We start from the raw sequence: 21282 nt of genomic DNA on the forward strand, positions 1-21282 counted from the left end.
AATGTATATGAAGCCCCAAGATAAGTATTTGGGGTCTTGTCAACAACCTTTAACAAATTTGATCCCACTTGCTTATATTGATTTTAAATGCAATATACTGTAATACACCGATCTTCAACATATATGAAGCCTAAAGACAAGTCTTTGTGGTGTTGGTGACAACTTTTATTTAACTTAAATCACAGTTAATGGTGATGGGACGACATGTATTAAAAAAACAATATATTTCAAGATTCTTAATGTATATGAATCCCCAAAACAAGTATGTTGGGTCTTGTCAACAACCTTGATTAAATCCCATTTGGTTATGGGTTATGGGCTTATATGAATTTAATAGGCAATATAATTCCAGCTCTTTAATGTACATGAAGCCCAAAAACATATATTTGGGGACTGTCAACAACCTCTAATCCACTTTTTTATGGGTGATGAGCTTATATGAATTTAATAGGCAATATAATTCCAGAATGTACATGAAGCCCCAAGACAAATATTTGGGGTCTTGTCAACAACCTTTCTTAAATTTTAATCCCACTTGGTTATGGGTGATGAGCTTATATGAATTTAATAGGCAATATCATTCCAGATGTTCAATGTGTATGGAGCCCCAAGACAAATATTTGGGGTCTTGTCAATAACCTCTAATCCACTTTTTATGGGTGGTGAGCTTATATGAATTAAATAGGTAATATAATTCCAGATCTTTAATGTACATGAAGCCCCAAGACAAATATTTGGGGTCTTGTCAACAACCTTTCTTAAATTTTAATCCCACTTGGTTATGGTGATGAGCTTACATGAATTTAATAGGTAATATAATTCCAGATTTTCAATGTACATGAAGCCCAAAGACAAATATTTGGGGTCTTGTCAACAACCTTTCATCAATTTTAATCTACTTTTCTATGGGTGATGAGCTTATTTGAATATAATGGGCAATATAATTCCAGATCTTTAATGTACATGAAGCCCCAAGACAAATATTTGTGGACTCGTCAACATTTTTTGTTAAACCTCAACATTAGCATGCAGGTGAAGGTCTGACATGAATTCAATACTGTAGGCCATTTATTACAAGATTTTTAAAGTACATGAAGCCCCAAGACAAGTCTTGGTAACAACTAGACCACTAGATACATGGCATGAAATACCCCTTTCAGAAACTGACACAAATTGTGCAGCCTTGCATCGAATGATAAACATTTTAGTAAAAAAAAACACAAACAATTCACTGATTCCTGCATATGAGTCTTATCTGTCTAAGAAGATGATCTTTCTTTTGAACAGTAACATGATATTTAAGCACTCTGCAAAGAAGCCAACTCTGAAGTTATCCAAGCATAATAAACAGTGGTCTTGCCTGGCCATGCAATTTGCGTACACAAGAGTGATAAGCATCCAGCTCTACAGCTGGAGGTATGAACTCCAGTATAACTTTCTGCTGAAAATCTGTACCTGTGGCCCATATATGGGGAATTCAAGAGTGTTCAGTTCTGTGAGGGGCACTTTCATAACATGAACATATTTTCTTTGATGATAGTATTATACTATCTATATTGAGCTATGCATATGGGACACAAATACTCTTGCATGGGTTTTTTCTTCATTCCCACACAAAGGAAATGACACCATCTTCCACATACATCACATGCTACCCACATTGCAGGTATTTCAGGCTGAAGACATCCAGGCATGTCACACTTTTTCCTCAGCCCTGGTGGTTTCAATGCATTCTTCTTAAGTATGGTGAAGACATACTTCCTCGTCAGCAGTACATGCTCATGTGTAAGACTTTCTAAAAGGCTGTCTCGAGTCAATGCTAAAGCATTCTGTAAGAAAATCATTGAAATATAGCACAATGGTAATACAGCATATTTTTTTTATCTCTTCAAAGTTAACAGATTAATTCTATCACAATAAGGTATACCATAATTCTTTAAGGTATACTGTATTGGCTCAAACTATGCCAGATTTTCAAATATCGTCAAAATTCTTAAACTGCTTTATTACCACGCTGAAAGACATATACTTCACTGGGACATTCAGTCATCTTTTTCTGTGTTCATGCTTCATGTCTGAGAACAATTTGGAGAATTTTTTCTTTCTTTAAATGAGTTTGTAAATTGGTAGAACCTCTATTGGATTTACTCACCATTAATACAAAAGGCCCACATGAGTTCCCATCTTTCTGTTGGGCTGACATCAAATGTCCAGTCTTCCATTCTCCATCAAGCTCTCCAACTAGCCTTGAGCGATTATGCATGAACTTCCTGAAAGGTTGTAATTGCAGATATTTAACATTTTTTGAGCCTCAAATATGCTGCCTTTGTTTGGAAGAAACAGTACTACAGTCTCCCTTGCATTAATTTTATTTAGTTTGAAATTTACAACTATAAACAAGTTACAAAACCAGCCCAATACTTACTTCCATTTTCCTACATAGGATAGACCCTTTCCAGTGTCCATTGAGTCAAGAATTGACACAGACATCTGTGGAACATTGGCCACCAAGAGAATCCAATGGTTGTTAGTGATGTTAATGGGCATGAAGATCCATTTACACATGACCAGATTTATCTAATAGGTTGAAACAAATGGACAAAAAACATTATTAGGTACAGTACCTTACATCAGTTCAGCTGGTGGAATATAATCATAAGGTTCCAGCCTTACCAGTTTATTGTTATAAGAGGAAACTTCATAGAGAGGAGGCATAATAAGAATATACTGTGTTTAAATAGTTTGCATGCATTGCAACCTATAGAGAAACGCTGCTTTAGGAGAGCATTGCAAGGAATAACATAGCAGAGCACTTATCCATTTAACGAATATATGTTACTGTCCGAAAAAGTGAAAAGCAGGGAAAGGGGTAAAGAAATGCAAAAAGAATCACCTCTCGCATCATCCATGTGTTAAATCTCCCAGCATCCCATAAAACTGCTAGATACGATGGGATGATGAAGACGTGGTTGGTATCACTTGTATTACATTGTGAACGTAGTACAGAGAGGTATGCATTCATTACCTGCAAAATACAAATATGTTCATTTATAAAAGATTAGATGCAATTCAGGTTAACTGGACATACTTCTCGAAGTGAGTCAAGCAACCCATATTTGGATGAGGGTCACTTTCAGTATAGCTTAGTGTATTAAAGCATAAATCAGAGTTCAGGGCCAGAATATTACTTTATTTCACCAAACAGAGATGTTGCCATTTGTTTGCACATACAGTATGTATCTGTCACAACACAAACCATTCTGAACAAAAGTTGTTTACTATGCTCCTCAGTCACATGGGCTAGTCCATTCCAAGCCAATATGGGAAACATTTTGGTTAAAAATGGGACAGCTGAATATGGCCACATTGTTAGCTGTTAGTGTTGGACTATTTTGGACCATGGAATCACACATTCATTTTAGCTGCTGTGATAACTTGAAGTAAAAATTTGCAATGTTGGCACCCCATAGATAGTTCACCTTGTTGCTGCTAGCTGGCCTTGGCATAGCTCTACTCTCAGGAAGTTGGCAGGCATAGGAGAGTGGAGACCCTCTGCTGTTATGCCTGTCAACTTCCCTTTGCCATGCATGTTGAGACATGTTCTGCCTCTCTACTTCTTTCCTACAGTGTTGTTCAGGAGGAGGAACCAGGGGCGGATCCAGGATTTTGAGAAAGGGGGGGCCGACATCCAGATGGTAGCACTTTAGTGATCTGCGTCCTGGGGGAGGGGTCTAGGGGGAGGGGTTGTCCCCTTCCCCCTTGGAAATTTTTGGTTAATTGTGAGTGCTTAGATGCAAAATGGTGAAACATTTCGCCAAAAACTAGAAAAACCAGAAACGTTGCAGACACGCTTTTTTGTGCACATATTTTTTCTCGATAGACACATATTTAACAACGCTCAACAGTGCATGTACAATGGATACACTATTATTGCGTCGATTCGTTTTTTCTTTTGCGCGAAAATTATGACACCAGATTCACCCCAAGAAAAAACATAAAACAAGATATATTCAATGAGATAATTATGATATACTTATTAATGAAAGGGGGGTGTAGGCGGTTTTACACTATCTAACGCAACGTAATTGCCAAGAACCTGAAGTATTTTTAAGGGAGGGCCTGATAATAAGCGGAAACGGATCACCGACCGAAAAAATATCGGAATTTGTGGACTATTTCTTGCTTCCTATTGTATTAAAACAAAGCACCTATGTGAAAGACACAAATCACATTCTGAAAATTGTGGAAGCCACCCCGTTACCAAAAGCAGTAGTACTTGCTACACTCGATGTCGTCGCCATGTATACCAATACTCCCCAAGAGGAGGCATTAGATAAATGTCGAGAAGTCTATGAAAAGGCGGAAAAAAGCGAATATGGAATAAATAAAATATCTTCCATATCCATGCGCAAACTAATTGAACTTATATTTAACAAGAAACTGTTTCGAGTTCAATAACCAATTCTATCTACAAAAGATCGGTTGCGCCATGGGTAACCAAGCCTCTCCGGAAATCTGTGATATCGTCATGCATAGACTGGAAAACCAGATTTTACCGACAGATAATAAAATCTTAAAATGGCTCCGCTATAGAGATGAAATTCTATTGCTTTACGACAGTTCACCTCAGGGATTTGAACAACTAGTAAACAGGTTGAATGAAATTCACCGCTTCTTAAAGTTTACGGTAGAAATATTAAACACCGAGGTAACATACCTAGATTTGAAAATCTTCAAAGGTCCAAGGTTTGAAACCAATGGGTTATTCGACACCAAAGTCTACACCAAACCCACGGAAACCTTCCAATACCTCGACAGAAACTCTGCACACCCACTTGCCACTTTTAAAGGCTTCATTAAAAGGGAAGTCTTGCGATACGCACGTCTATGTAACAATGAGACTGATTTCTTACAGAAAAAGAATGCGTTCACAGAGAAACTGTTACTCCGTAACTATAAGAAAGAGGAAATTGCCTCAGCCACGAAAGGCATAAAATTTGAAAACCGTGGGCAATACCTCACTACCAAACCTAAACAAAAGGAACCACCAATGGTGTTCAAGCTAACCTATACACCCCATATCAAGACCACGCATTTGAAAAATGTACTTTTGAAACATTGACACTTAATCTCGCAACACGCGGACAGGGGCGTAGCGATATTTTTTTGTTGGGGGGGGGTGTGGAGGATTTGATTTGCCGACGGATCTGGAAGATATGACTGAAATGGGGGAGGGGTCTAATGGGAGGGGGTGTCCCCCTCCCCTTTGGAAAACTTTTAGTTTTGAAACGTCGTTAGATGCAATCTGGTGCATATTTTAAGTCAAATTTGGCACTGTAGAATTTCCATTTCGATATTATTTTTATGGCAGTCGGCAGAAGAAGAATTAATTGGGACCAATTATCGAACTGTGTTTTCTCTTTCACCGATCGTTGAAATAGTGAAACTTCGTGATGAAAATGTTCAGAAAACTTTCCGGTAATGAGAAATAACAACATTCATTGATATACAAGCGAGAAAAGTTAAAAATTGTGTACAATTCGTGAGCCGTGTCCTTAAGTTTTCCACGGAGAACGAATGACATCTACGATGACGTCATTTTGAACAGAGGATAATAACAACACGTTGTCACACGATAGCACGACTCATGGGCTGCGGCCTATACGGAAGCCTTTAATTCCATTTCTTTCACTGAGTTGCCGGCGATTCTGGCACTCGTCTAGCTGAGCCTGGCTACAGTAGCTATACTGACGGCCGTGACATTATCAGTTATTTGCCGAGAGGTTTTTAACTTGCAGGCGTCGGGTGATTGGATTGGTGAATGAGTTTATCAGATGAAGAACTGGAAAATCGAAATAACCGATAAAGAAGCTCCCGTTCTCCTTTTCTCTATTCAGCTTTCCTTCTTTCTTCCCCTTCCGCTCTCTTCACCTTTTCTCCTTTTGCCGACAGACCCAAAATTTGCCGACAGCGACCAAATTATTGGGGGGTGTGACACCCAGACACCCCCCCCCGCTCGCTACGCCCCTGCACGCGGAATTATCCAAACTGTTTCCAAAAGAACCGATTCTAGCCTACAAAAGGGCCCAAAATCTCAAAGATTTACTTATAAACTCAAGGTTTCATACTAACGAAGAATCAGCTGACTCTCAAGGTTCACACGAATCTCTTTTAGATGCTCTTATAGCTGCACTATATGAGTCCATAAAAACTCGTGCACAGAAAATAGATGCATCTTGAGAACGAGACGCCCAGGCCGAATATAAAATATTCAAAGGCTACTACTGATGAAGCTCCTCCTATAAAGTTTGAGAGCAGAAACCGGTCTAGTTGGTCATAAGAACCTACACTAGTCTCTCCTACTATTAACAGTACACTCAATTCACCTAATAGGTGCAATTATTTTTCACCACGAGGAGCATGCTATAAGTTCATGTTCCTCGGGCCCTCCCTTAAAAATACTTCAGGTTCTTGGCGACTATGTTGCGTTAGATAGTGTAAAACCGCCTACACCCCTTTCATTCAGATAATTATGATATACTTGCTAACTGTGCATTGATTTTCCCTGACAGTAATAGTCAGCACTATAGTACTGAGACGTATCTAATTAATACGTGATGTCGCGTAGGCCTGATAATTGCCTTAGTTTCAAATTTGGAATAAAAACAATCGCGTTTCAGGGAAGAGCAGCTGGATATATATTAGGCTTTTCTTTCACAAAGTTATGCCTATTAGGAATCTGAAGTATACTCCCACATAAAAAACGCAACTGATTTCCAAAAAGGGGGGGCCGGGGCCGGGTCGGCCCCCCCTGGATCCGCCCCTGGGAACTAACATAATCCTGCACTACTAGTTTTATTCATTTGGCAGCTGTATGCTGTCAGTTTGTATTCGGGATAGTGATCTACAGAGTAGCATCTACATCCATAGGGACTCTGGGGAAAATACAGTGTTTGGGAGTTTTAGGTATATTATGGAGCTGGGGATGGGGCTGCTTCTTCTCCATGACTCCTCTGCAAACCTTCATTCAGTAAGGAAGTGTCTCCAGTGACAGCATAGAAATTGAATTGAGAATCTGTCTATATCCATGCAACCAGTGAGTTATTTTTCAAGTTATTTGTCAGTCAGACTATACTTTTTGCCTTTTTCTTTCGATCACTTCTTTTAGAGAGACTAGAATAGGGTTACTTATGAGAGTCTTTTGTGATCACTTCTCAGTGATTATTGTTTTCATCACAATAATATTTTAAGTTTGTATTTACTGTTTAATTGTAGGTCACTAGACCTGGTTTAGTGTTCAACCTGCAGATATCATAAAGTTATAGAACTTTGACTTCCTGGGCCAGTAAGTTGAGTTTGTTGAGACAAGAAAACAGTCAGTAAATTTTACCTGTGTTTTATGCTTTCATCTGTCATGTTATACTTTTCGGAGCAACAGTGCCCTGCTGAAAGTTGTGTATGACTATTGTAATTGTTAATTTATAATTTTTTGTATGTTTTCCTTCAAGTTTCCATTTATTCATGTTCACCAGATGCATTTTGTTCCTGCATGTTTTACAGTGAGTTAAGGTTTTCATACCAAAGACTGTACTGAAGGTTTAGGAGTTTATATTCACAGGTGATTAAGTTGGATATATGTTTGTTATAGCTTTATGTTTAAGGACAGATATGTGAGAGTGAAAAGGGACATTAATTTTGTCCTACTGTTCTATTCTACCTTTTCTTACTATTTTAATTTTGTTTATCAATTTCAAGACAGTTTTGTATTAAACTGTTTGGTATTGAACTATTTGGTAGAGAACTGTGGACACAGAACACTTTGGTACAGCAATAAATGGATTTCAATGGAGCTCTGGTGTTGATTAGTATTCATTTACTAAGGATCCTGTGTCACGTCCCCTCCTCAGGTTCACTACTTTTCTCTACTGAGCAAAGTAACATGGAAAGTGTTCCAGCAAGAAAGTTTCACTAAAATCTGATGTCAAATTTTAGTTCAAGGTGAATCGTGCAGAAAGTGCATAATTAACTTGCCTAGAAGAGTGGAAACTTGATCTGCATAGATTGATTAAATGAAACGAATATATTGCCTTGTTCTCTTGTGGGTTCGAGTTAAACTTTATTGCTAAGACTTGTGTCCTGAGCTACTGTAAGCGGGCAGGCATAAGCATTATATTAGGATAGCTAATAACATTTTTTTCTAGGTTGAATAAAGTGGACATCTTGCTGCTACCAGCAACAATTAGATGTATGTGCAAAATTGTACTGATCTATTGTTGAAATAACCAAAAGCAAAGTAGTGAAGAGTGTGTATATGGGATTTGTTTCCAACATCGGCTGATGGCAAACTATTCATATTTTTAAAATGTAAAACGCAAGTGTTACCTTGTCATTGAGCCAGTTTGGGTAGATAAGGCTTTTGAAATCATCGTATTCCAACACCTCCCCACACACATGGTAACGTTGCTCCTTGTGAATCCTTTTTAGGTTGGTCCTCTCAGATTGTTTTAATTCTTGCAAGAGTTGGTCTGTCTCTGAGGATTGACATAATTTGTGGGTTAATGGTGCAGCAATGTCCAGTGCTATACTTTATTTTAGTACATACTGTCGTCTTCACATTAAGTAGTTGAACATGGTAGCTTCTGCCATTCAAAGGCCATTATATTTCAAATGAGAAAAGTCCTTGATGTGACAAGTTTCCTGCAAATATATGTCATAGTGAAGCTGAAGCACAATGATAATTTAAGGGGGGGGGGGGTGGGTCTGTTGGTAGATAAAGGATATCATTTATGATTTTTAGATATCATGCTTCAAGATACAGGTGGGTTAAATGTTACACATTATAAACAAAAAACAGTATTTTTTTTTATACTTAAAAAGTAGTTATCATTTCAGGAGTTTCTCACCACTGGATTTGTCACCACTGCCTGTTGCTTCGAAATGTACCCTCTTTTTGGGGGGTGGGTCTGTTGGTAGACAGGAAATTATCTATGTCTATTAGATCATGTTTGCATATAAAGACAGGTGAAATATTGCACATTTTAAGCACAAAGCAGCAAAAATATTGCTGGGATATTGGAAAATTATTGGTTTCGATTAGAAATCGGAACCTTCATAGTCATGATTGTGAGTTTAAATTATTCCTAGTAGTGGATCAAATGGTGGTCAAAGTTTAACATGGGTCAAGCATCGGTAACAAAATATGACTTTGTATTTATCCATCCATGAATAGGCAGAAACCAATTAATATTGTTAAACTAATGACCATGCGCTTCACAACATTATTGCTCTACAATTCCGAAGTGGGAAAATGATTTCTGAGGCTTGCTTTCATATTGCCAAGGAATCTGAAAGCAATTATACTTTTCTACAAATTACTTGGGCTAAAGGTAACTATGTGATCGCGATGGTGTGTGTATGCAAGCATACTTGGTATATAAGTAGCCCTTAGTGAGCAGAATGCTTTTCATGGTCACTTAAGGTCAACAGAGGCAAACGACTGAAGAGTTCTGATGTCCAAATATCTCTAGAAGATAGTCGCTTGATGTTCAATTTGGTTTGTAGGTATCCATGAGAATATCATTTCCATGGGTTTTCATGGGGTGTCAAAGGTCATTTGAGGTGAACTGAGCTCAAAGTCTGAAAATTTTGTAAATGCAGTGTCTGAAAAACTCGGGAAAGTGCGCTTTAACATCAAAGTTCATATGTAGCTAACCCTTGGTGAGCAGATGATGCCTATTTTTCTTGGAGGTCAAAGGTAATTTGTTGTCAACTGAGGTGATAGTCTGTAAACATTGTAAAAACGATATATCAAGATGGGAAAGTAGATGACTCCTACTGTTTATCATGGCAAATAACAATCACTTGAGGTCTTCTGAAGAAAAAGTAAGAAAACTGTTGAAACAGGTTATATCAATCAGTAACAGTTGCTACAACTTCATCCTTGGTATGGAGGTTAAAGTCATGCCAGGTAACTTCCTAAAGCAAATGATCTGAAAAATGTAAGTATCAGCACTGAAGAAGTGAAAGTTGGTTTGAAATTCAGCCATCAATGTGTAGGTACTCATCAATAGTTACTGTCAAACCATTGTATGACATTGGACATTTCTGGTGAGTAACACAGAAGTTGTATCCAAAGTTGCATCACACATATGCAAGTAACCAATGACTCAATTGACTTTCTGGTTTGTAAATGATGACAGAAACTTATTTTTACAACAATTGTCTGCCGTCCATGATCATATCAGGTGATGCTACCTTAGGTAAAGCTACCACCATACCTATTTCTAAAGTTATAAATTATACCTGTTCTGTTTGTCATCTTTGACTGTTTTGCCTTTTTCATCTTTTTCTTTCTTTGAGGCAGTGGACGAAGGGCTGATTTCTTGCCAGACTGGTGTAGAGGCAACTGGCTTTCTCTTGGTATGGTCTGTTCCAGTTCAGCACATGCCAGTGTGAGTTGGGAGATGACATTTGACATGACATCAACATCAGAGGAGAGAAAAGAGAGATCCTGCAGAACCTTCAGTTTTTCTCTGAGGCACTTCCGGGTAGAATGGATATACCGATTGCAGGTACTGGCTTCTTCACCACTGATGTCTGTCTCATCTTCCTGTTGGACAGGGCTCCCAGTATCAACTTCTTGATCATCTCTTAGGCAAGATTTGTACTGAACTTCCTTTGAAAGAAAACTCAAGTCCAGGTTAAAATATGCACTGTTTTCATACAGTGGACTCAGGCTGTTCCAGGTGGCATCACTGTGTGCAAATATTGCAAAGAGATGTTTGCATGGCATGAGGTTCTCCATAAATGCAGCACATTGACATTTGGGGAATGATTTTGAGTCCCCAAGGAACACTTCATACCATTGTAAGGAATTTTCACTTTTCACCTGAAAAATATTTTCACCAACCTTTTGGACATCCTTTGATTTGTAGTGAGCGGCCGCACTTATCTTTGTCAGGCAGTGCTTAACAAAGGCTCTCGGTCGATCATGCAAAAATGCTGGCACTTGTGGGTTGTATGCCTTGTACTGGCTACTGAAGGCATAGTTTTTTCTTGTGTAGGACATCAGTTGATCTGGTATGAAGTCCAACACCAGAGTTTCAGCCAATGAAGAGACAGTGTTTGTTGTTGTCAGCTTAAGGTAGAACTGATTCAGTGTTCTGTTAAGTGCTTCTACTCCATTGTTTGTTGTGACTGATACATTGAAGCCAGGCAGTGCATATGCTCTGCACCATCACTGTTAAGTAAATGGGTAATGGTCAGCATTGAACTGTACTGAAATATAAACATTTACTGTCTCTTTCATGAAATTGCAATTCTCCTCATTTCATTTTTACTATTGTTGACAGTTTTACCACTAAGTGCTTGTTGTTAGATCATATGCAACTTACAGAGTTCACAGAAGTTAAATTCACATGAAGTGGATAGACTATTAAAAGTATCACAAAACTGGACTGTACTTTCCGGTAATTGTACTAAGGATTCGAGTAGTACCAAGTGTAGCAGAACTAGCAAGCATTGAATTTGAGCTGGCTTTATTTTAACATCAAAGTACTTAGATATTAAAAGTTCAACTGAATCATTATCAATCAAACACTCAGTCATTTACTTGTAAGCCTTAGCTAGAACCTTTGAAGACACTGCACACTTGAACATACGTGTTATCTGTATGAACAAGTATCAGGAAAGCTAAGTAACGCAATGTATAGTTACTGTAAGGCCGTACCTATGTGGCATCCAATTTATCTTGCAGGGAATACATCAATTAGATAGTGAATATAGAGTTACTGACAATGCAAAAATTTTGTTTTATTGTAACAATGTTGTCCTAATGAAAACTAGTCATCACACATGCATGTCAATGTATGACACGTTTATAACTAGAAAGACAATGTACTTATATTTATATTAGTTGATTAATACCAAATATCTTTTATGTACCAGTTATGTGAATAAAAGCTTGGGCAAAAATTGATACGACCTTACAGTTATTGTCTATTAACTTAAATGGAATGATTTATTTTGTGAATGATTCTTGGGAGCTATAAATCACAAGTAAGAAGGAAAGCAAATGGCTGGATTTCATTTTGGAAGTATTGCCTTAATTTTATAATGAAGCAATAACATACCTGACATATGCCAAGCCATCTAGTCTCAGTGTATGCTTTCACTCTGTTGTTTGAGGCGTACAACTTGCTTGAACGCAAAATGTGGATCCCTTTGTCACACTTTTCTTTTGAGTTTGCTGTTGCAATGTCCCTCAGCATTTTTCAAGAGGTGGTGTTGGTTGTCAGTGGTTAGTTGGTTTTTTCCTGTGGAATAAAAAAGATGTTTCATGGTTAGTGTTAAATTGGTGTGGGAAACAACAAAGAAGTAGCCTTCTACTTAACTTAGGTTCTGTGAAAGTGGCTGGTTCAAATCGAAAATGAACTATCAAAGCTGTGGAATCCTTCAGTGTTAACCTTTAGCCCAAAACAGTCTTATGTACATACTGATAGTATGTGGTAAACAATGCTGGAAATGATAAAGCCAACTAATGCCCTCACCATTTATGACATGACCTATTCTAGAACAGAGTGGGTACATACTAGTAGAAAGTTGATAAGTAGATTTGTGTTGCAGTCTAGTGCCTGTATTTGATGATAAAAGTTAGATTGAAACCCACCTTCCCTGCACCAGCGGATTCAAGCTTGCTCTCTGTGAAAGCTGCAAACATACTTGTGAGCCTCTGGAAACACATCTTGAAGGGCCTGATACTCTGGTTCAGAATAGTCGATCACAAAGAATCGAGGTTTTCACCGAAGGTTCCACTCCTTGATGATTGAAAGGGCCTCTGCAATATGTGCAGTCGTCTCACTCTCACAGATAAATGTTGCAACAGGTGTATAACCAACATTTGTCCTTACAACCATTATGAATAAGGGGAGGGCATATTTAGTTGTACGGTAGGTGGCATCAAGCAGTACTAGTTCTCCATATCTTTCTAGTAGCATCTTCTGTTGCACTGTCTGGTAGATGAAGAGGAAAGTGTTTTTCCTTACATATGGCTCATCACTATTATCATCTAAATCGTTATCATCAGTTAGGGGAAAACATCTTTCTGTAAAAATGTGTGCCTCTCTGATATGTTTTGACGCTTGTTCATGACTTTCCTCGCTCGTGCATTTCCGAAGGAAGAAGTTCGATGACTTTTCTTTCTCTTTCCAATCAGCAACTTTATTTTCCAGATTTTCTTGGTCCAGTCCAGAAAATCTACCTGCAACTAATGCATGATGCACATGGTTTTGGATGGCATGGCAGCTTGGAAAATATGCTCTGTCATTTGATGTTGGTTTGACCTGATTTGCTGGGCATAGTTCCGACTCCACAAATGTTTTAAGGACTCGCTTAATTAATGGCACTGATGTGATACTTAATGAGACATATTCATGTATTTTGTCCCTTACAGCTGCATCAATTGGTTTGGAAAAACCACTTTCAATGGACACTTTGTGATTTTTCTGGGATTGGTGCAATGGTAGTTTGACATGAATTATCTGCTCTGGATTGGTATCAGCCTCTTTGGAGTGAATCGTCTGGTGTAGTTTTTCCATTGTCTTCTGTTTTTCTCTTTGGCCAGCAGTTTTTGACAGTTTGAATGCATTGTATCTGGAAGACAAATTTTGAAGCCATGGATTTTTGAAGAGATTTCAAAGTAGTCTGAAAAGAGAGACAGCCATACCCACCTAATGAGATTATTTAACTTATATGTTTGCAATTTGTTCACCAATAGCAGCCAGGCAACTATAAAGCAGGCACTAACTCCATCTGTCTATAGAGAGCCTTAAAGAGGGAAAGGCCGGCCATGCAAATTCTGGAGGGTCATTCTAGCCTTAACAAACAGGTTTTGATTATAAATAAGCACGCATTGTGTTTTATTGTTAGCTGCGAGCAACCCTCACAGTCATGAATTCACCGACTGAGTAAGAATTAGGTCATCAAATGGAGATGAGAGCTAAAAAATAATTATTTGATTTAGCAAGACTGTGAGGTTGATAGGCGAGAAATGGGGGACCTGGAGTTAACAGGCCACCTGACCTTGTTCTAGTGGTTGATGAGCCAGCTGACAAGATTTTCATGGATTCGTCACAATTTCTATTTTTGTTATAACAAATACCCACTGAATTGCTCACATAAAGCAGCACCCCAACATACATTCTGCCATTATTTTGGGTTTCGATGATAATTGTAACCTTTGCATTTAGGATGGCGTATGTGTTTTTGCGAGTGTGTGTGTTTGGGAAGCCCATCTTGTAAACATGATATCTCAAGAAGGTAAGGTCAGAGCACTTCATATTTGGTGTGTAGAAGGACCACATTAAGTACAAGAAGCCTATTGTATTTGGTAGAGATAAAGGTCATTTAGTGTCAACATGGGTTAAATTGTGGAAACCTTGTATACAATATATCTCAAGAAGGGAAGCATAGGCAGACCTCATATTTGTGTGTAGAAAAACCACATTGAGTGCAACAGGCCTATTGTTTTTGGAGGTCAAAGGTCATTTGAATTCATCAGAGGTCAATTGTGAAAACCTTGTTAACATGATATCTTAATATTGGAACCTAGGGTAGATTTCATACTTGGTATGAAGGTGTATAATATTGAGTAAAAGAAGCCTATCGATTTTGGTGGGGACCAAAGGTGGTTTTGGGACAACAGGTCAAATTGTGAAAGCCTTGTAAACATGACATTGCAGTTCATCTGATTCATGAAAATTTACATCATCGAAATTATGTATTTTTTTCATTCTGGTTTAAATAAACTATGGAACAGAATTACTCATACTGTACCTTGTGATGTGTCTTATGTAGACTTTAGATGGACATCCAACTTTCCGGCTTTTCTGTACATAGAATCTGTTTCGGCTTGGTTGGCCATAATTGTGATCTGAGATCTGTTGAAAGTAAAAGAAATAAAAAATATATAGTAAAAGGAGTCATTGAAGTGGTGGGAGGAGGGGGGGGGGGGGGGATAGAGGTTTATACTTTCAAACATAACGTAGGGGTAAATAATTCATATGATATATTATGATAGGTAACTCCTGAGATATACATGAGCTTATGATATGTTCCTCACATGGAACACATTACCTTACCAAACATGAATGCATTCATTAAGGCTTCATTAAAGCTTCAAATGCTTATAAATGATGGCTTATATTTGCCCCAAGAATGCCTTCGCTAAGGCTTTGCTAAGGCTGCACCAGAGCCGAAAAATTTAAATTAGCTAAGGCTTCGATGGCTTAAATTTGCATATAAGTATTCACTTTGAAGCTTTAAATAGGCATTCGCTCTGCAGCCTTAATGCTAGCATAAATTTGCTCTGAAGCCTAAAATGAAGGCTTCATTAAAGCTTTGAATGCTTACAAATGATGGCTTATATTTGCCCCAAGAATGCCTTCGCTAAGGCTGCACCAGAATACCTTTTTAGATGAGTAAGTGCTTTGTTAGGTAGCAAGTTGATAAAAATGATACTTGACAAAACTGGCTGTTATTTTATTTGTGAGGCAACAAAACACACTGCATGGTTATGTTGGTGCTCAACGTTTATTGCAGAACTTATTTTTTTTTTATGATGTTGTTGCTTACTTGCTGAGGGCAGGCAATCAAATGTCGCTCTCGTTTGATTTTGATCAAAATTGGTATGATGAAACAAACAACTGTTTGGTTTAATTTAATGTCAAGAAAGTGCAACTGCAGATCAGCAGGATGTAAAATATTATGCCTGCTTTATTATATATCTGAATGTGGTGATAATGTCTAGCTGATTGACTTCTCTTTTCTGGTCTCAATCAGTATGCACAATGTGCACTGTACCTTGTGCACTCTGGTGCTAATAAGTTTCACTTTAACCTTAATATGCAATTGTGCATTCTACTAAATTTTCAGAGAGCTATAGCTGACATATATTTTACATTATTAGTTTGTATGACTGCAACAGCCAGGACCTGTATGTTTAGCTGCCAATTAAATCGTCGTTAGTGCAATCTCTACCCCACCACCTATTGCAAATTTTGGTTGTATTACTTTGTCAAACATATTCTTGCTTTTCTTGCAAGACAATATATTCCATATATTACCTGGTTTTCATTTGATCTTAATTTTGTTTTTGTTTTTTAGGGAGGTTCTTTTATCTTCGATCTCAATGTCCAAGAACCAATGAAAGAATGGAAACTGTTGACAAACTACCTTCTTATAATTTAACAGTCCTTGCATGTTTTAGTTTGGGCTTCTTTCTTTACTATAAATAGCAACTTAACAACATACTGATATTGTTTGATATTTAAAGTCAAAGATTGCAGTTTTTGGGAAAACTTTCATAACTTTACTGTACATTATAATGGTAACAGTTTCCAGACCAACATTCACTATTGGATTTTTCTTTGGTTTTGGTGGTTTTCCATACTGGCAGTTCAATATTTCCCTGCTTGTTACTTGCAGTGGTATGTTTTCATCAATCTCTTCAATTTTCCACAGGATTCGGTTCCTGGCAGCTTTCTTTCTTTTGCTGTCATCTGCCCTGTATTAGGAAAGTGAATGTGGGTAAATGCTTAGTATGGCATAAAGGGATGTATGTGGTGAATTATGGACCAATGCAGGATTTCTAAGAAGATTAATTGTCCAGGGGCCCCTGCCAGAAAGGATCACCTCATTGGAGACTTGGCTGAAATTTACTTGAACTTTTCAATGCAATAACAACATGCTACTAATTTGATGTGACTGCATTTGAAAATATCATGGTCGATCTGTGGCATGTGTATATATGTGAGTTTGAATCGAGTGTGTGAGGTCAGCCAAAACTGTATTTGAAAGGTTAATTGTTTCAAGTTTGAAGTTTATTAAAAATTCCAGCATATTTATAAATAGGATATGAAAACAGTTAAGAGTTATAAAGCTTGAAATAGCATGTACTATATGTACAAATAATAAATCAAAAGTTAATCAATGTCACTGGCTGCAGACATATCATTCATGATCAAACCACACTGTATTACAGTAGTTCAAACCAACATAATTTTTTAGGTTCCCCATGCTTTGCTAAGAATAGTCTGTACAACGAAAACCCCTGTATATGAGGGAGCAGCAGATACATGTCAAGGTCAGATGACATTTTCTAACTGAGAAGATCGATTGTATGTAATCACAATCATTTTCTCAATGATAGCATGCTGTGCATATATAGTTGGACTAATAAAGTTACAGTGGGGGATCTTAAAGAGCCATAAATGATGATTTTGTTTTTAAGAATTAAGAACAGCTATTGGGTGGCAATAAGATGTGCCTACATATGGTTTATGGGACAGATCAACTCTATTATGCATAATATAGCATAATTATGTAGGCCTATGAGGTCCATCTAAACAAGAGCACCAATGGTGCAGAGCTCATACCTTTTCGAGCTCAAAAATGTAGGGCCCACAAAACTTTATGGCCCACCAAATTTCAGACCATTTTTCAGATTCCACCAATTTTGGGCCCATGAGGCCAAACATTTTAGGTTCAAAGACAAATTTATACCCCTAGCTCAAAACGGCGAACCCCTCCCCCTCCGTTAGCAGGATCCTGGCCACACCACTGGCTATAATTCCTATTTTCCCCCTTTAAATCCTACTTTACCCACTCTTTCAAACAATACCACTGACCTACCCTATTAAACTTTCTCCCCTCTACCTAACTTCAGACATACTTCACAAGCACACCTTCCCAAAATTTTGGCTGGCTGCCTACATACCTCAGGCTCAAAGGCTTCTAAGAATCGGCAAGTGCTGATTGGCTATAGGGCTCTCATGCTTACAGTTCAACAGCTAATAACAACTCCAAATCCTGCTTTAATTCCACTAACAGCCTCTGCAGAGCTTAACCACAAATGTAAACAAACACTGCAGAGACTGGGAGACAAATTAAAGGAGCTTTGGCAAAAAGGTGAAGGCTCAGATTTTTTTAAACAATGGGGATCAATTGTAATTAATTAACTTTTGACCAAAAATTATTAGGCATTACCTAATTCATACACAATCCAACAATCATCAGTTCAACTTTGAATGTGATCCATCAAAATCTTGAGGAGATTGAGATATTTGAAAATATTACAAAGAATGACCCCTGATGACCCCCTAAATGACATTTGACCTCATTTTTCCGAACACCCCTCGTAACCCTCATCCCGAGGAACGTTGTGACTAAGTTTCATTATAACTGGCCAAACACTGTAAACGGAAGCAATTTGAAAATATAGGGCCCGGGCCCGGGCCACAAAAGACCCCTAGTTGATCTTTGATCTCAAATTCATGAACATCCTGAAGGTGAAACTTCCATAATACTATCGTGACAAACCCTCAACATTGTACCATGGAATCTGTAGAAGAAGCATTTTGCGTATTTCCACAAACTGGCCCATTACGGCCCACAGGTGACCTTTGAACCCAAATTTCGGACCATTTCTGATGGCCCTATACCCAATGGTCCTTGTGTCTAAGTTTCATGAAATTCCATTAAACACTGTGCGAGTGGGAGCGGTTTTACCAATTGTTGACGGATAAAGTGGTAGACGCCGCACTGTAACAATAGCTCACACCAGCATGCTGGTATGAGCTAAAAAGGTATATATTTTATAAAACTATTATGCCAATTTAATACTTGAAGGTGACTTAAATACCAAATCATTTTGACTATATGTGATTGCTTAAATGTCAGTATAATTGTAGAAACATGTAATTGCTGTCCATCCAGCTACAAAATCATTGATTGATTGAGCAATCATGAGAGGCCTTTACTTCAATTTCAAACACATTTTCTTAGTCATTGTAGAAAATCTAGTTTTCATGACAGGAAGATTAGGTACGGCACAATTTTACAGCTCGGACAATATAGGTAATAGAAAACTTACCTTTACGGTAGTGGTGTTAGTCTTAATATCAAATTGTTTTCTTACCATTTTGCATATGATGTCAATGTTACTCGACTATGACATTCCAGTAGTTGTTGCAACTCATATTTGGAATTCACAAGACCACTCACAAAATCATCGCCCATAGTCGTCATTTGTGGGGTAGTTTGGGTGCAGAATTTATCCTTGGTACTTTTTATAATGCCAGTTAAAATGTGGATGTGTAAATTTGATCGAACGTGGGAGGAGACTATGTTGGAATGCCTTTCATCCATGCAACCCCCTCTACATGTGCTCTTCCACCTTAAATTATACATGTCCTTCCCTGATCTACATATTTTACACCCATAATGCTACTCATTCTGTATTAAAAATATATTGGTGCATGCCAGTGCTGGGCAGCCAAGTAGCAGACTCCAGCCCCCATACATGCCATGACAACATAAGTACCCAGTCTAATTGATCAGGGTTTTTTATTCTTTAAAGTTTAAGTATGCCCAATTATAGCTACCTCATGACTTAGAATAGTTAGATTAACTTACTCAACACAAATCATTGCTTTCTTTCAATTCTGTAACATACTCAGCGTTATTTACCTATATGTTGGTAGCTTGTTAGCAATAAATAGCCTATTTTACAGTGGTTTTCAGCAAGGGCCGCGGGCTACAATGTCATGTACAAATTGATAAAATACTGGGCTCTTTGGTGCCCTGTTTTTCAAGTACTGTATATTGAACATAGCCCTAAAGAAGTTAACCTAAATTTCTTCGATCTTTACCAGGAGGAAAAGTTCTGTCGCAGTTCACTTCCACCATTTTGTGTCCAGTAAATTTTGGTTCAGAATCAAAAAATATTATCCCGTCCAAATATAGCTTAACTTCGAATGTATCATGAACGTAGTGTGTAATACACACCGGACAAACCCAAAATTTCCCGCGCTACCCAAGTTTGATAGATTGTCGTATTAGGAACTGTTGGCATGTGACGTCACCATGTACATGACGTCACATGCAATGCTATGTCACCCTTTCACGTTATGTCAACGAAACCCTGAAGATTGAGTGAGAACCATTGTTCAGTTCGATCGATTTCATGACTGAACCAGAAAAAATATTTGGGAAGTTTTATAAGCCATACAATGAGGAAGAAAAAACATTTTATTGAAAAGGGTTCTAGTATGTAAACTCGGAACTCTACTCGCTGAAAAATGCAAGTGCCTTAAATTTCCCTTGTTGAGTTACCATGCATACAAACTGTTCATACCGAAAAATTGCTAAGCTGGCACACACTCACTTGCCGTCTTCATGGCAACTGCATATTTGACTAGGCCTATCATGATTCATTGACAGAATACATTTTGAATTTATGATTATAAAACTAAAAGTATCGCAACTCTGAATGTACACAAACACCTCGTACATATGTACATCGGCTACATGTATACAATTACAAATACAATGTGTATTATTGTGTTGTATGCTATACACAGTGCAATAGGCTACATTACATGTGTTGTGTAGAGCGGAGTCAAGCGAGTAAACAAACGATCTAGGACTGCCTATAATGGGCGCAGTAGTTGGGAATAGTTGCTTCATTGTGTTAAGAACAGTATATACTTTCGTTCATATATACCTACCAAAAGTTTTGGAAAGTTGCTAATGTGAATATCTTGAATATGTTCGTGTTGATCATACTGATTGTAGTGACATTGACATTGACATGACATTCAATTACCCTAACTCAAGCAGCATTGAATGCACTCTCACCCACTCTTAAGTGACTGCATGCTCCAGCGACCAAGATCAATAAAAATCCCTGGAATTCTGTGTGCAAGTTCCTTGTACAACACTGTTGTGTGAGAACAGCATGATTGACTACCAGAGACTACATCAAGTAAGTTGTGATAACCACCGCTCTATTCTACAGTACTAACCTCAATTGAAGATTGTGACACAACCTCAATCTTCAACACTGATATCGACAGAGTATGGAGGGATCCATGTTGAATACTAAAGTATATCACGTGCTCGCTGAGAGCCAATCAGAATCGAGGACATTTTTTTCAGTGTCAGTTCAATTTGGGAAAAAAATATTTGCAGCCTGCCCATCATTAATATGCATGATATCAATTGCAACACACATCAGTGTGTGAAGACTATCTACCAATATCATAATACCAAGTTTGACGAAATTCCGACTTATAGTAGCCAAGTTATTGCAATTTGGAGTTTTTCAGGTTTGACCCGGTGACCTCATTAATATTCATGATATAAGCACCAAAATCAATAGGGTTCATCTAGTTACAATGGGCCACCCACCCACCAAGTGTGGTAATGATCGGTCATTCCCTTGTT

At 37.9% G+C, this 21282-nt stretch overlaps 2 protein-coding genes and 1 long non-coding RNA gene across 9 annotated transcripts; 1 reads left to right on the forward strand and 2 right to left on the reverse strand.

Annotated features, from left to right (window-relative positions):
- Positions 1 to 688: 688 nt before the first annotated feature.
- Positions 689 to 12808, reverse strand: LOC139982212 (uncharacterized). Of its 7 annotated transcripts, XM_071994834.1 has the most exons (10): positions 12668 to 12808; positions 12132 to 12314; positions 10910 to 11239; positions 10303 to 10675; positions 8904 to 8963; positions 8383 to 8531; positions 2894 to 3025; positions 2426 to 2577; positions 2153 to 2270; positions 689 to 1829 (listed from the first exon to the last, which is right to left on the reverse strand). In XM_071994834.1, exons 3-10 carry the CDS (start codon positions 11066 to 11068, stop codon positions 1548 to 1550), a joined length of 1425 nt encoding a protein of 474 aa, XP_071850935.1. In that variant the 5' UTR covers positions 11069 to 11239; positions 12132 to 12314; positions 12668 to 12808; the 3' UTR covers positions 689 to 1547. The 7 variants fall into 7 exon arrangements, with proteins under 7 accessions (XP_071850935.1, XP_071850931.1, XP_071850937.1 ...); XM_071994830.1 differs by having other exon boundaries at positions 10303 to 11239; XM_071994836.1 differs by lacking the exons at positions 10303 to 10675; positions 10910 to 11239.
- On the forward strand, positions 6829 to 10493 carry LOC139982229 (uncharacterized). Its single transcript, XR_011798056.1, has 2 exons — positions 6829 to 7096; positions 10360 to 10493. It is a non-coding gene; the product is annotated as an uncharacterized lncRNA (long non-coding RNA).
- Positions 12667 to 20759, reverse strand: LOC139982214 (uncharacterized). The gene is made up of 4 exons (XM_071994837.1): positions 18974 to 20759; positions 16405 to 16561; positions 14833 to 14936; positions 12667 to 13650 (listed from the first exon to the last, which is right to left on the reverse strand). The coding sequence occupies exons 1-4, from the start codon at positions 19243 to 19245 to the stop codon at positions 12798 to 12800; spliced, it is 1386 nt and encodes a 461-aa protein (XP_071850938.1). The 5' UTR covers positions 19246 to 20759; the 3' UTR covers positions 12667 to 12797.
- Between the last annotated feature and the right edge of the window lie 523 nt (positions 20760 to 21282).

The sequence above is a fragment of the Apostichopus japonicus genome, chromosome 16 (assembly GCF_037975245.1).
Source record: "Apostichopus japonicus isolate 1M-3 chromosome 16, ASM3797524v1, whole genome shotgun sequence".
Taxonomy (NCBI): Eukaryota; Metazoa; Echinodermata; class Holothuroidea; order Aspidochirotida; family Stichopodidae; genus Apostichopus; species Apostichopus japonicus.